The sequence below is a fragment of the Salvia miltiorrhiza genome, unplaced genomic scaffold (genome assembly GCF_028751815.1).
Source record: "Salvia miltiorrhiza cultivar Shanhuang (shh) unplaced genomic scaffold, IMPLAD_Smil_shh fragScaff_scaffold_156_1, whole genome shotgun sequence".
Lineage (NCBI taxonomy): Eukaryota > Viridiplantae > Streptophyta > Magnoliopsida > Lamiales > Lamiaceae > Salvia > Salvia miltiorrhiza.
The window spans coordinates 129,609-145,487 of NW_026651427.1; the positions used below are offsets into that span (position 1 = coordinate 129,609).

At 35.1% G+C, this 15,879-nt stretch overlaps 2 protein-coding genes and 1 long non-coding RNA gene across 3 annotated transcripts; all 3 read left to right on the plus strand.

Annotated features, from left to right (window-relative positions):
* The first annotated feature begins 705 nt into the window (after positions 1-705).
* LOC131002637 (uncharacterized) lies at positions 706-2,311 on the plus strand. Its single transcript, XR_009094368.1, has 3 exons — positions 706-1,632; positions 1,725-1,817; positions 1,896-2,311. It is a non-coding gene; the product is annotated as an uncharacterized LOC131002637 (long non-coding RNA).
* A 4,115-nt stretch (positions 2,312-6,426) lies between these two features.
* Positions 6,427-6,971, plus strand: LOC131002619 (histone H4). The gene has a single exon (XM_057929079.1). It carries the CDS (start codon positions 6,543-6,545, stop codon positions 6,852-6,854), a length of 312 nt encoding a protein of 103 aa, XP_057785062.1. The 5' UTR covers positions 6,427-6,542; the 3' UTR covers positions 6,855-6,971.
* Positions 6,972-12,436: 5,465 nt separating this feature from the next.
* LOC131002618 (histone H4) lies at positions 12,437-12,997 on the plus strand. The gene has a single exon (XM_057929078.1). The coding sequence runs from the start codon at positions 12,555-12,557 to the stop codon at positions 12,864-12,866; it is 312 nt and encodes a 103-aa protein (XP_057785061.1). The 5' UTR covers positions 12,437-12,554; the 3' UTR covers positions 12,867-12,997.
* Positions 12,998-15,879: the final 2,882 nt, after the last annotated feature.

Here is a 15,879-nt window from a genome sequence, read left to right on the forward strand (position 1 = left end):
AATGATATTCTAAATAAATAAAATATACTACATATTAAACACAATTTAAATATAAGTTAATACAAACACGAATCTAAAAAAATTGAAATTGTCCACGACACAATCTCAATAAAAAAACATGAATTTGAAAACATTTAAAATTTCAATTTTTGAAATACCAATTAATTAATTTTAATTGATAATGTATATATATATATATATATATATATATATATATATATATATATATATATACATCATCAAATATCAAAAGCAATTATAAGTGATAATGGGTATCATTATGTATCATATAATATTCTAAGATGTACAAAAATATTTATTTGCATATAGTTTAATATATCTGTTGAATGCATATTTATATCATATTTATGTGGTCATTTTGTTTAAATACAAATTTTAATATAAAGTTCCTTGCAACATCCAAAGATTTGATTTGAATAAACATGACAACGATTATTTTTATATGCATCAAAATTTTGATTTGTGTTATTTTACCGATATTTTTTTATCAATGGGTAAGTGAAAAAATAAAGGGTTGAATATGAGATATATGTAGTTCATTTTCAAAAATAAAAAGTATATGATTTAATATTTAAAATGCTATTTTTAAGATAGATAGATATATATATATATATATATAATTATTTATCTACACATTTATATTAGACTTAATATATAAAACTATCCACTTTCATATTATAAAATTAAAAATTGTCCACTAAGATAAAAATAATAAAAAGTGGCCAGTTTTTATGTAAAAGTACAAAATTACCCCTAACAATAAAAATTAAAAAAGTAGCCATTTTTCTCTCCCTCTCTCTTCTCTCTCTCTATCGTAAACTCATTTTCTCTCTCTTCTCTCTCTCTCTTCTCTACCTCTTCGGCTCTCCCTCTCGTCCTCGCCGCCGCTCCACAGTCGCCGGCCACCGCCTCCGCCGCACAGCGAACCACCACCACCACGACGCACAGCGGCAACGGATCTCTGGAGGCGGTGGAGAATTTCGACGGTCTCGTCGGAAACCGTGGGCAATCGGCTGATAAGCTCTACAGTTTCATCCATCGGTTGCCGCCGATCGTCGAGGAATCCGATCGGAAACTGCTCAAGGTTCTTGTCGTGCAGGCAACTCTCTTCCCCGGCCGCGGCGTCTGCATCGAAATTACCAGAAAATCCTCCACCGCTCGGAACCCCCGTCGGACCAGCCACCCACCGGAATTTCTCCGCCGTTCAGCATCTCTTCCCGCCACCGCCGGATTCCCGAGCCTCGCCGTCGATTCCCTTCGATTGGAGCTTAATTTCAGCGATTTCTTCCCATCCTCCTCTAACCGCCGTCGAAGGCCGCTGCCAAGCCCTCTTCTGCCTCCGTCGGATTCGGTCACCAACACCGCTGCCAAGCCCTCTGCCGCCGCCGTCGGATTCCGTCACCAACGCCGCTGCCAAGCGATTTCCCGGTGGATTTCCCCCTGGCAGGTTTACCAATGGCACGCCGACTTGACTCAATTTTAAGTACCCTAAGCTAAAACCTGAGGAATGAGTTCCTATTTGATCGATTATTTTCGATGAACTAGCAATTTATTTTGGGGAAATTGCTTCTCTTGTAGTGAATGGGCGGTGAACATCCACCGAGATTAAAGGTAGAATTGCTATCTCTCTTTCTCTCTTGTTTTGTAGCTTGATTGGTCTCTCTCTCTCACTCTCTCTTCCTATCTCTCTCTTGGTAAAGTAGAATTGCTTATGTGAATTGTGTATGCTGTGGAATGTGCCAACTATTCTCATTGGAGCAAGTTTTCTGGTGTTTCTTCTACTAGCCAAGTACATTGTAAGATCTTTAATTCACACTCCATCTCTTGCCTATCTATGAGAGCTAGTGATTTGTGATGCACGACGTTTTCTGCAGGGGAAGAAGCACAAGAAGCTTTTCTGGATAGCTGCAATTTCTCCGCTCATCTCCGTGATCCTATCTACCTTGATTGTCTACATTAGCCACGCGGAGGAGAAGGGCGTGCAGATTGCAAGGCCCTCTTTTAATTGTGTAGATGGCAAAAAAAAAAACCCTAGTTTCATATCTAAGTAATTTTGGGGATTTTTGTTTTAATTCCTTGAAAAAAAGTTTAGATCTGATACGTCTGTGAATGATTTTCGTTCTAAGATCTATTGAGATTGTTGATTCGGAGATTGAATGTTGAGATTGTTGATTCGAAGGAATTGTTGTATTTTAATTGTAGATTGAATTGATTCGAATAATATTTTGTTGTATTTTGATTGTTGATTTAGAGGAATTGATGTATTTTGATGGTAGATTGAGTTGTTGTATTTTGGTGTTGTATAACAACAATTTGATTGAGCTGTATAATTATTTTTTTAATGTTCTTAAATTCACAACCAAATTTATAAATTCACAGCAGCTTAATGTTTTTGAATTCACGACCACATCTATGAATTCACAACTTAATATTCTTGAATTTATAACCAGATCTATTAAATCACAACTAAAACTCGAATTCATAATCAAAATAAATTCTAGTTTTAGTTGTGAATTCAAACTTTAAAAACTCAAATTCACAACTACTTGAATTCACAACCAAAATAAATTCTAGTTGTGAATTAAATTCAGGTTGTGAATTCGACTGATTGTGAATTCACAACCAACATAAATCTGGTTGTGAATTAAATTTTGGTTGTGAATTCGCTTGTTGTGAATTCACAACCAAAAAATTCTACTTGTGAATTAAATTTTGGTTGTGAATTCGACTGGTTGTGAATTAAATTTTGGCTGTGAATTCGACTAGTTGTGAATTCACAAACAAAAAATTCTGGTTGTGAATTCGACTGGTTGTGAATTCTCAATTCACAACCAGTGTGAATTCACAACCAAAAAATTTTGGTTGTGAATTCACACTGGTTGTGAATTGCGGGATTTTTTAAAGGGGTGATGTAAAGTGGATATTTTTTTAATTTTTAATGTGAAGGGTATTTTGGTAACAGTAGACATTTTTTAAGTTTTTTATTTTAGTGGACATTTTTTATCTTTACAATATGAAAGTGGCCATTTTAAAAATCCACTCTTTATATTAATATAAATTTCATGACTTTAAAAAATTATTTTTAAGATAAAAGAGTTCTAAAATGAACAAATATAAGTTTTATCTTTTTAGTTGCATTAAATTATCATAATAAAAAAATAGAAAAATATAAAAAATGATATCTAATACAAAAATAAAAAATGAAATAAAATATATATGGAGTAGATAAAAGGAATGAAAGATAAGCTAGGATAGGAACGTAACATTAAATTTGGAGAAATGAGAAATGAGAGGATAGATAAAAGATGATAGATGAGAGAGAAAAAGAATAATTTTATGACTTTAAACAATAATAATTTATTCTTTTTAAATTTGTTTTTTATAATTTTTATATTAAATTAAAGATTTTGTTATTATCTTTAATTTAATATCCATATTAAATATTTTTTTATGAATCAAAGTTGATGATTTTAATAAAAGAATCAAAACAAAAAAAGATAAATGAAGAGAGAGAAATTTTGGTAGGAAAAAGTTACCGTTGGACTCCTCTTTTATATATTATATAGATAGATGTAGTATGTTGGTGGGCCATGGTGGCATAGGACAGGAAAATCTAAATTATCTACATTTTCCCCAAATTTATCCCAAAATTTTACAATTCATTATTTTTTATTTATACACAATTATGTTGGAAATAAATAAATTCTAGCTTGGATTGACTATGTAGTCCTCGACAAATATGGGTTTTGTACCTCATTTTCGTATGAATTGGTTCTCATTCCCTTTCTATTTTTATTTACAAATTACGTGTTTGTGCCTTATTGTTGTTTATTATGATGAGATGACACTTGGTGATAGTTTTGATGAATTTTCATGAAAATAAATAATTCAACGGAATCGAAGTACAATTCGATAGGAATCTGTGAACGCAAACAGTGCATGAATCGGAGCTCGAGCGCAGGAGAACGGACCCGAGCAAATCAACCGTGTAGGACTCACGGTCACAAGCTGCGACCGCGGGTGGGACCGCTACCACTGCCAAAGCACTCCAAGGGGTTCCGCAATCACCCCACGACCGTGGGTCGCACACCGTTAAAAAAATGTTTTTTGCGCACATACAAAATAACACCTCAACCAAATGAATAAGGGGAAGGTATGAAAAAGAGCTCATCAAGACTACATAATTGAAGATCAAAATTACATGATTTGTCTTTAAATCTTTATCTTTTTGTATTATTGGTTATGTCTTCTTATGATTTGAAATTTGTTTTGATTATGAATATGCTTGACTAATATCTCTTATCTTATGGATTAGATTAGAAGGGTTTGTAATGGATTGATAATTATTTTATTTTAATTATTATTTAAATATCTTTATCTCATTGAGTTCTAGGTTTATTTATTACTACATTCGTTCCAACTAACTTGGTCAATATTTCTTTTTGGGTCGTTCCAACTAAGTTGATCGATTTCCTTATATGAAATAAATATAAGCAAAGAAACATCTAATCATTTATTCACTTTATTATCAAACACACTTAAAACACTAGTTACTTAAATCTCGTGCCGAAAAAAAATTGATCAACTTAGCTGAAACGGAGGGAGTATTTGAATGATTGACAAACATTTGAGCATATATATTGTGTTAATTTGAACTCAATAGAGAAGAATATATACTATATATAATAGGGGTTTAAGGCACGCCATCTCGATAAACCGAGAGGTTGAGAGTTTGAGTGAGAATGTTTGGTGATCTTTGGTGTTTTTTGAAGTTATATGTTAGAAATTGATCGGGAACAACAATTATAACTCATAATCTATCGTTTTAATCATCCGGGAAGGGGATAAGGCTAGTTTGATGATTGCTATAGATAGTTTGAGTTCATCCAAGAGTTAGTTAATATAAATTGAAGTTCATTGCGATCCATCATAATCTAGCCCCTATGATAACTTTTCCTTCAAGTAATTTCTTAATTTATTAACTAATTTTATTTTGTCAGCAATTAGTTTGCTAGCTTTGTTTTAGTTAATCATTAATTCTTAAACTTTGATAGTCTAAATAGGTTGAGTTCAATTTATTAATACTTATAAGATTGAATTCACCAATCTTTGTGGATACGACATTGCTTCCATTTATTATAATTATACCGTATTGATGAGGATTAAAACACGTGCCAACGTTGTACGATGACGGGGCTGAAATCATTTTCCCTATTAATATTATTATTAGTAGTACTAATGTTATTTTGAATATTTTGCAATGTTGATTGTCACATGGCTGATAATGCACATGGAAGTCAATCATTCGTGAATTAACTTGGCAGGGCTGATTTCATCAATAAAGACTAGAAAGGGGTGGACCGTTCATGAGATAAGTTTAACATGACATCGAGAATTCAAGTCTCTTTTCGCGAGAAGATGATGCAGCCTTGAAGTTCAAAAGCTGATGACATTTCATAAAGAACATATTGTAATAAGGGCTTGGGCCCGCCCAATTACTTAAAGTAGTGGGTTTTATGGCTAAGTTCACTTTCACCACTTATAAATAGGACTCTCATAAATAAGTTTAGGAAAGGCTTCATTATTTAATACAAAACTTTGTAATTGTAACATCTCCTCATGTAGTGAATTATTTCGGGTGACTCTCCGTAAACGTAGATCTTTACGATCGAACCACATTAGATTCATGTGTTATTTTATATTTTTGTATGTCACTGTTGAGTTCAATTCTACGCTCAACGTTAATATATCGTATACTTGCTACGTAATGAAAATATTTTCTTCTCAAAAAACAAATATAAATGTAAAATATAAACTGCCTCTAGTAATCCACCTAAATACTTAATTTATGCTCCATCCTTTAAAAAATACTAAGATATTTTTAAAATTTTGCATTAGAATTAAGAAGACTTAATTAACGTCAAAATTTGAGAATTCATTCTCTTTACTCACATCCTATAACTTAATGTATCTCTTTACATATTACATGTTTCAATAGACTCAAATGAAACATTGAAAGGGGAAGAGATAAATTAAATTAATATCTTAATGAGGGAGTTATAAAGTGAAAAATTTAATGAGAAAATTTTATATTATGAAATTTATTAAAAGGTGTGAGTATGAAAATAAAGTTAGAAAACCTCACGTGTCAAATCCAATTTACTGTTATAAAAAAAAAATTACTATCCGCGATTTGTTCAATCTCAACCGTCCATAAGATCAAATCCGACGGCTGTAATATCATCAAGTCACATTTAGATTAAACTTTCTTCACAATCCGCTAGATCTATCATCTGTGCTTATCAACGGTCTATAATTGCTAAATCAGCTAGGCGCGGATCCTCTTTCCACACCGTCGCCCATCAATATCCAACGGCAGAGATCGCGTCCCCACATTAATCCAGAGTATTATAAATTTCTCCCTCTTCTTCAAACTTCTCATCCAAACAATTAAGGATTCCCTCTCTAAAATTCAGTCTCATTCAAACTTCACTTCACTGCCAAATTAGGGTTCAGCAAAAATGTCGGGAAGAGGAAAGGGCGGCAAGGGATTAGGCAAGGGCGGCGCCAAGCGCCACCGCAAGGTGCTGAGAGATAACATCCAGGGCATCACGAAGCCGGCGATCCGGCGGCTAGCTCGCCGTGGAGGCGTCAAGCGTATCAGCGGCCTCATCTACGAGGAGACACGTGGCGTCCTCAAGATCTTTCTCGAGAACGTCATCCGTGACGCCGTCACCTACACTGAGCACGCTCGGCGGAAGACGGTGACGGCGATGGACGTCGTCTACGCTCTCAAGAGGCAAGGCCGAACTCTTTACGGTTTCGGTGGTTGAGCTCGCGCAGATTTGGAGATGTATTTAGTTTTAATTCTGAATTACAGTATATTAGATTTAGTTTTCTGTTTGATGTGTTTGCATAGCAGTGGTATGAAATGTTTTGGATCCTCTCAATTTGTCTTATGTCACATCTGAATCCCCTTGTTTGCTTGATCGATTGAATTTACGTTTGGTAACAATGTCAGTTGAGCTGAATGACATTGTCAAGCAAACTTACACTGAAATTTACTATTGATTAACTATTTCGTCCAAGAAGCCCATTGTGTGGATTCTCGCAAAGGGTTAGGGCGATTCTTGAAAATCAAGGGGTGGATTACGAGAGTGTTGATGTGCTTGATGAAGAGTATAACTTCGGTTTTAGGGGGACTTTGAAGAATTACAATTACAATAACAAGCCTACATTCCGTCATTTGTTTGAATGGTGAGATTGGTTGGGGGCTGTGATATGTTCAAATACTGTAATCTTCATATTCTTTTTATCTATTTTTTCATAGAGTTGATAGTGAATTATTTTGAATCCAGAGAGTGAAAGAGGCAAAGCTAGTTGTATTAAGTTAAGTGATGTTATGGATTGCTTGGTCCATTGATTTCAGGTATCAATGAAGAACATAGTTCAAGATATGGAAGAAATTGAATAGTGTGTAAACTATTTCCCTGGCTAGTTTTTATTAATTTTTAAATATTGAGCTGTTATTACTCCTTTTTTAGGTAAGGACATGGCTTAATATGATTACAAAATGTATGAACATATATTAGTAGTTTGGATCATTTGTTTTAGATGAATTGAAAAGCATCTAAGTACTAAGAAGTAAAAAAGTTACTTATAATCGGAGTTTAAAGAATGATCTTTTACATGTGAATAATGCTTGGTTTTTTTATTATGAAAACTAATTTTTTGTAAATGAAATTTGCAAATTTTTTGTTGTTGTAACTTGTAACATGTACTCCCTCCGTCCGCGAATTAAAGCCCCATTTGCTTCTAAATATTTGTCCGCGAATTAAAGGCCCATTTGCCTTTCTGTACCCTTTTACCCTCCTACTTTATCTAAAATAACTACCTTTTGCCATTAATTATCCATTCTCATTTTTTAACCTACTTAATTATAGATTTAAGTATTCATCCTTAATTAATGCAAAATAAATTTATGTCTATTAATTTAGTCTTTTTCTCTCAAATGGAATTCTAGAGAATTCCAATTCATTTCGCAGTTGCCTCTCTCTCTCTACCAAACCCTAGACTGCACCGCGTTCTTCTCTCTTTGCATCGTCTCTCTCTTGTTCTTCCTAAATCTACCATTGTTGTGTTACTCCATGGATCATCCCTTTGAAACTGAATCGATTGTGCCGGAAACCGCGGCCTCTGATCTCTGTGAATTGGCGCCGTGGTTGCTGGCTGAAACCGAGCCGCCGCACCTTCCTATCTCTGAATCGGAGAAAACGACGTCGGTATCTGAAGCGGCGCCGTGGTTGCTGCCGGATACTGAAGTGTCTCGCCTCCCTCTCTCTGAATCGGAGCAGATGTCGTCGGTATCTGAAGCGGCGTCGTGGTTGCTGCCAGAAACTGAGCTGCCGCACCTCCCTCTCTCTGAATCGGAGGAATCTCTCTCTGAATCACCGGACTATGATTCTGATGGCTTCCATCTCTCTGAACACATCAGACGAGAAAGGGAAAAGACCGATCGAATCTCAGAGCTCCGCGAATCTTTCAGACGCGATCGAGAGAAGGCCGCTCGAATTTCAGACCTCAGAGAATATTTTAGACGAGATCGCGAGGAGGCCAAGCGAAGCAGGTTATCTCGTTCTGTTAAACCAGGTGAAATCGTGATTTTTACTTGGGTGGGGATGGCTGGTGATGCCTTATGTGTGTTTTCATTTCGTTTACTTTGGTGGGGATGGCTGGTGATGCCTTATGTGTGTTTTCATTTCAGCTTCTTTGGTGGGGATGGCTGGTGATGCCTTATGTGTTTGCTGCCTTCTCTGTGCTCTCTGATTGTGTTCTCTGTCTGCCTTCATTGTGTACCTGTGATGCTCTATTTGTACTCTGTAATGCCTTATATTTTGCATGGTGAATGCCGATTGTGTACCTTTGTTGCTCTCTGTGTACCTGTGATGCTCTCTATGTACCTGTGATGCTCTCTATGTACCTGTGATATCGATTGTGCATCTTTGGTGCACAATCGGCATCGTTGGTGCCGATTGAGTGACTTTGGTGCCAATTGAGGTAATTGTAATAGCCCAGTGATGATGTTAAAGTCTGAGGGCAACATCTACAAAAAGTTTACATTCCAAACACCCCAAAAACATGCATGGTGTTTGTCCTTGTAAACATTTTCACCTGTAATTACATAGGTTTCTACAGAATTCTAGTCTGTAAGTAACACTTCATTCAGCCCTTCTATGACATCTTCAAGCCTTAAAATTTTGCCTTCTTCACTTGATTCCATCTGTAGGAACTCTAGACCTTCCTTGACAAGTGATTCTTCAACTTGAATACATCGTGGTAACATCCCCTGCCTGGACAATCTTTCTTTATTCATATGTGGAATCTTGTAGTTGTTCCCACCCTTACACTTGATTATCTCTTGATAGCAGCCTTGTAAGGTTAGGAAAACATTGTTGAGCTTCTCTGGTGGGTATTCCTCGTACGCAGCTTTCACATTCTCTAGTAACTCCTCGACATTCTTGGCCGGTTTTTGATCTTTTAGGCTCTGAATAGCTCTGAAAAACCCGAGGTCGTTGACATTTGTATCCGGTGAATTAGCTGGCTGGCATACTAATTGGAATTTAAATCCATTAGTATTTGCAACCGCTTGAAACTCTGGATCATTTGCTTAAATGTGTGGTTTGGCATTATCTTGTTGGATATATATGTGCTTGCTTGATGTTTTCGGCCACTTGGCCATGAAGTCAGGAACCATCTGCCATAGTAAGGCTATATGATGAATTTGCAAATATTCTGATAGCATTTAATAAAAAAAAATTGAGTATGCTTACCTCTTTTATAAGACAGTCTCTAATGATGGGCTTAGTGATTGCTGCAATTGCCTTAACTTCCAGCGTACCTTTCACTCTGTTTTTCGAGTTCCTTTGTGCTGGCTCTATGGTTATGAAAGGATAGATGCCTAACTTTCCATCGAATATGACTAGGGGTGAGCATTCGGTTATATGGTTCGGTTTTTGCTAAAACCAAACCAAACCATATTTTAGTTCGGTTTAAAAAAAAAAACCGAACCGAACCAAATTAACCGAACAAACTGAACCGAATTAACCAAAATTTTTATAATTAAAACCGAACCGAACCGAAAACCCGAATTAATCCGAAGAAAATCGAAATTTTCGAAGAAAAACCGAAAAAACCGAAATTTAAAAAAAAAACCAATTTTTTTTTAAAAAAACTATAAAATTAAAAAAATATTAGAAGTTAGATATTATAAAATTATAATTAAAATTTTATATATATATTATAAATATAATTCGGTTTTTCGGTTTTGTTCTGTTTTAAAATATCCGAACCAAACCGAACCGAAAAATCAAAATTTCACCATCAATGAGCATCTTATCCTTGTGTATACATCATTTTCTAATTGATCTAACCTGGACAGGTACACCGGATGCTCTTTGATTGGAGACTTGGCTCCAAATCCTCCAAATGGTCTTCAAGTTTACTTTGAAGTGAAGTGCCGCCTCTTTTTTTGCTCCATGGTGAAGGTTGCCTTCACTGCTATGCTCTAACAGCCACTTGACAACTTTGTTTCTTTGATCATCTTGTAACTTTGACCTTTCTATAGCCATTTTTTGTTTTTGAGTAAAAGTAGGTGAGAATTGAATGAGGTAGAGCTGTGGATTTATAGCTGTAATGGCGGGACCCTTGTACTTTTGGCTCCAAAGTTTTGGAGCCACTGTGGATTCATCCTATTTTAATTAATTTTTGTTTTGGCTCCAAAATGTCAATTAAATTTGCCTATTAAATTTGAACAGTTTCGAATTCCACAAAGTAAAAATTAATTAATCAATGAAACATAAAATTAAGACTTAAATTGAAACATAAAATTAAATGGAAAGCTTAAACTCAATAAAGTAAAAGCATTCTCTTAAGTAAAGATTAGCAAAAAGTAACAACTACCCTTATCTTTTACCTACAACACCTTTTTCAGCTTTCTTAGTCTCCGTGCCACCCTCAAATGGGGCTTTAATTCGCGGATGGAGGGAGTACTTAAATCTTGGAGTACTTTAATTAAAATAAAAATCTTGGAGTATTTAATTTCTAACCAATTTTTCTCGGGTTTATGTTTTTTCTCCAATATACTTAACGTTCTTTTTTCTTTTTTTCTTTTTTTCTTTTTCAGAAATACTTAATGTTGTTGAAATAAGAATAGATGAATTTAGGTTCTTTTTCCTAAAGTAAAAAGTCTTTCCTTGAAATAACTACATTATGTAACTATGTCGGTGGCCTGTACCAAGAGTATAACTACATTTTGCCCAAATTTATCCCAAAATTTAACAATTCATTGGATTTTATTTATATGAAATTCTGTTGGCAAAAAGTAAATTCAAGCTGGATTGACTAAATAGTCCTCGAAAAACAAATTAAAATGTCAAAAACAAACTTTACGTAGTTATCCACCTAAATAATTAATTTATACTTTTTGTGTCTCATAAAAATATGAACAATTGAGGGTGACATAAGTTTTAATAAAAAGTTTCTCACAAAAGCATGAACAATTAAGAATGTCACAGGTCTTTTTTTTTTTTGAAACAAAAGACGAGCTTCAATATTACTCCAAGTCCGAATGCACAATATCTAGAAGCCAAGACGGAAAATTCGACTTTCAAATCATTACATCATGAGAAAACAAAGCAAATTGGGCTAGCTCATGCGCCGCCGTGTTTGCAAATCTACGAACGTGACAGAAATCCAAAACCAAATGGTTGCGAGCCTGCTCAGAAACTTCCCATAACTCATCAGAAAGAGAGTCTTTACCACCATACTTATCAAGGACAGCTAGGAGAGAATCGATGAAAATAATAATGGGTTCAAACTCGTGCTCCAAACAGAAACCAATTCCCATAACTCACAGGTCTTAATAAAAAGCTAGTTGATAATTATTGTGAGTAGAAAATAGATCTCACTTTAAAAAGTGTTATGAGAATAATAAGTTAATTGAGGAAAAATAATAGTGGGTCATGATAAATTTTTTATAAATAAATATAAAAATAAAGAATAAAAAATAAGAAAATAATATATAAAAATAAAAATATTTATATTTTTGTGAGACACCAAAATGATAAATCGTTCATGTTTTTATGGGAGCAAGGAAGTATGAAAATAAAGTTAGAAATCCTCACATTTGAAATCCAATTTACTGTGCGCGATTTTTTTCAATCTCAACCGTAATATAAAAAATCTGACGGCTGTATACAATCAAATCACATTTAAATGAAACTCTCTTCACAATCCGCTAGATCTATCATCTGTGCTTATCAACGGTGTATAATTGCTAAATCAGCTAGGCGCGGATCCTCTTTCCATACCGTCGATTCCCATCAATATCCAACGGCAGATATCGCGTCCCCACATTAATCCAGAGTATATAAATTTCTCCCCCTTCTTCAAACTTCACATCCAAACAATTAAGGATTCCCTCTCTAAAATTCAGTCTCATTCAAACTTCACTGCCAAATTAGGGTTTAGCAAAAATGTCGGGAAGAGGAAAGGGCGGCAAAGGATTAGGCAAGGGTGGCGCTAAGCGCCATCGCAAGGTGCTGAGAGATAACATCCAGGGCATTACGAAGCCGGCGATCCGGCGGCTAGCTCGCCGTGGAGGCGTCAAGCGTATCAGCGGCCTCATCTACGAGGAGACACGTGGCGTCCTCAAGATCTTTCTCGAGAACGTCATCCGTGACGCCGTCACCTACACTGAGCACGCTCGGCGGAAGACCGTGACGGCGATGGATGTCGTCTACGCTCTCAAGAGGCAAGGCCGAACTCTTTACGGTTTTGGTGGCTGAGCTCGCGCAGATTTGGACATGTATTTAATTTTAATTCTGAATTATATTAGATTTAGTTTTCCTTTTGATGTGTTTGCAGAGTAGCTTTTGGATCCTCTCATTTTATCTTATGTCACGTTGAATTTTACTTATGGATTACTCTCTCTCTCTCTCTCGGTAGTATCGTCACCGCCTACTTTTGCGTGGATGACCAGCTATTTTGCTTAGATTTATAATTTTTTTTCACCTTCTTTAAATTCTTTCTCATCTTCTCTTAAAAGTTGTAATGATTTTTAATTGACTAGCATTCAAATTTCTTGTTGTCATCTACTTTTTGGCTTTGCGCTTAAAACTGTCTTATAATTCCGGTTGCGTTTTGCTAAGCTTTGAAGCTGTTATTTGATATTCTTTACTCCACACGCAATAGGCGTAATGAATTATGATTATTATTGTTAATTTTCTTCTTTTATTTATGAGATGCCGCTCTTTCATTGAACGTCGACTTAGATCATCCAAAATATTGTGACATTGAACCTAGTTGACGGAGTTGAAAAGAAACATTAGTCGATTTAGTAATTTAGTTTTAAAGTTTTTTAATTACACTTTCTCCATTTTTTTCGAAGTACTTTTGATGCACATAATTTATACTCTTTCTATTCATCAAAGATATGTCATAATTTCAAATTATTTGTCTGTCTATAAAAAATATGCTACATTCAATTTTAGTAATAGAGTTCACACCATTCCACTTTTAAACCTTACTCTAATACTTCCTTTGTCGTGTTAATAATGGTTCAAAACTTTTCTGCACAGATATTTAGAAGAGTAAAATTAAAAGGTAAATTGTATATCCCACAAACTTAATTTAGTTTTAATTTTAATTAAGAATTGCTGCTAGCCTGCCACTGTTCTCTCTTCCCTGATAATCTCCTTCTACACTCGGCTTCCTCTCCTAATCTTTTTCCATAGTCCGACTGGCGAAATAACGGCGAAAACCACCACGACACAGCCTCATTTCTCTCTCTACCGGAGCTTGAAACTCGACCCCCTCTTGCTCTGATTGATAGCAACAGAGCCGTCGTTGGAGCTCTATATAACCAAATCCACTGACACCACCCTTCGTCTCATCTCCCTCCTCTAATTCCCGCCGCCGACGATGCCACCCACCTAACGCCGCCTCCCTTCGCCCACGAACCTAACAACAGCAAAACCGCCCAAAAAACTCAACAGCAGCACCTAAGAGAGAATAATTTCAGAGATCTGCTGCACCCTTTTCGTACACCGCCCTTGATCGAGGCATTCAAGATCTGCAGCACCCTCAGCGAGACCACAACGGCAATAGAAGGTCCGAGCCCTCTCCTGGCAGGCACGACCCGTGGAGGAGAGGGGGAAGCGGCGGGAATAGAAACAGTGGAGGAGAGGGAGGTCGGCGGAGGGAAGAAGGATGGGGAGAAAGAGAGAGAAAGATATCAGAGGAGGGTGGGATGAAACGGTGGGTGGGGTGGGGTGTGTTTTTAGGATAGATTTTTAGTTTAAATACTAGGGTTAATTACGTATTTAATTATTCCCTAATTATACCTAAAAGAGGAAATGAGCCAAGTAATATGGGACAACTCAAAAATGAATACGAGCCATGAATAATGGGATGGAGGGAGTATTAACTTTACTCACATTTTATTAAAATTCGTGACATAATTTTGATGGACGGAGGGAGTACTATCTACGTGGTCATGTAAGAGTGTATCACAAATAAGATGACATAGGTTGGAAATGAGTGGTGGTCACGTAAGAGTGTATCGCAAATGAGATGACATAGGTTAGAAATGAGTGGTGGTCAATAGTGTATCACAAATGATATGACATAGGTTGGAAATGAGTGATTGTGGTTAAATTAATTTTGGAGAAAAAAATTGATAGATAATGTGTTGAGTGGAAATAAATGGTTGTGATTGAATTGATTTTGAAGTTATAAATGAGTGGTTGTGGATAAAAAGAGGAAATAAGGCCATGTTTCAAAATAAAAGTAATACATTATTATGAAACAGACGAAAATGAAAAATATGATATGCTCTTACAGGACGAAGGGAGTATTTAAGTAGTTGCTGTGGCACAATGAAAAACGACGAACATAGTCGCCTTCAAGCTTCCCACCAAAAAAATGACGACCTCAGTTTTTCGCACAATATTTGTCAAATTCAAACTAAAATGAGACCCACCTCCTAAATTCAAAAAATATTGAATGCTAAGCTTCCCTTGGAAGCTTTACCAATAGTGGGCCAGCTATTAATGATTGTTATCATAATTAACAACTAAAATTTCTTAATTAAAATTTTTCAATTATTATTTTAAATTATTGTATTAGCTTTTCGATTTTACAATTGTGATTAATATAACAATTAAAAAATAGATCAAATTTAAATTAACGTAGTTAAATAGACAAATCGAGAAAAAGACTTTGCCATAAAAAACATTTTTCATATTCCTTCGTTAAATAAGAAAATGTATCAACTTAAGATGCTATTGAATCACGTCAGAGGCACAACGTGTTACAATGATTTTAGAAAGGTGAAAGACGACCTCAAAGACAATTATAAGGAAACATGCTACACAATGAGTTTCCTAGAAGATGACAAAGAACATATTTTATCCATTTTAATTTTGTGTGTTATTTAAATAATTTATTAATATTTACTTGGTAATGTCAAATTTTTCTTCAGATGAATAATCAATTATTGTAAAAAATTATATTTCATTATTTAAATATTTAAAAATTTAAACGGTTTTAGGTAGTAAGCGGATATCACTATATGAGTATGGGAAGACGACAACTAATAAAATTATTTTTTTAATAAGATACGAGATTAGTACGAGTTTATAAATTCTAAACATACTTCGTAAATTGTATAATTTCCTAATTTATGAGATTGAATGATACAAGTTTAAAGAAATATTTAGTTGATAGTGTGTTGAGTAGAGAAATATACCGACCACTTTTGAATTGTAGGGTTATTAATTGTAGAGAAAGGTATCGGCC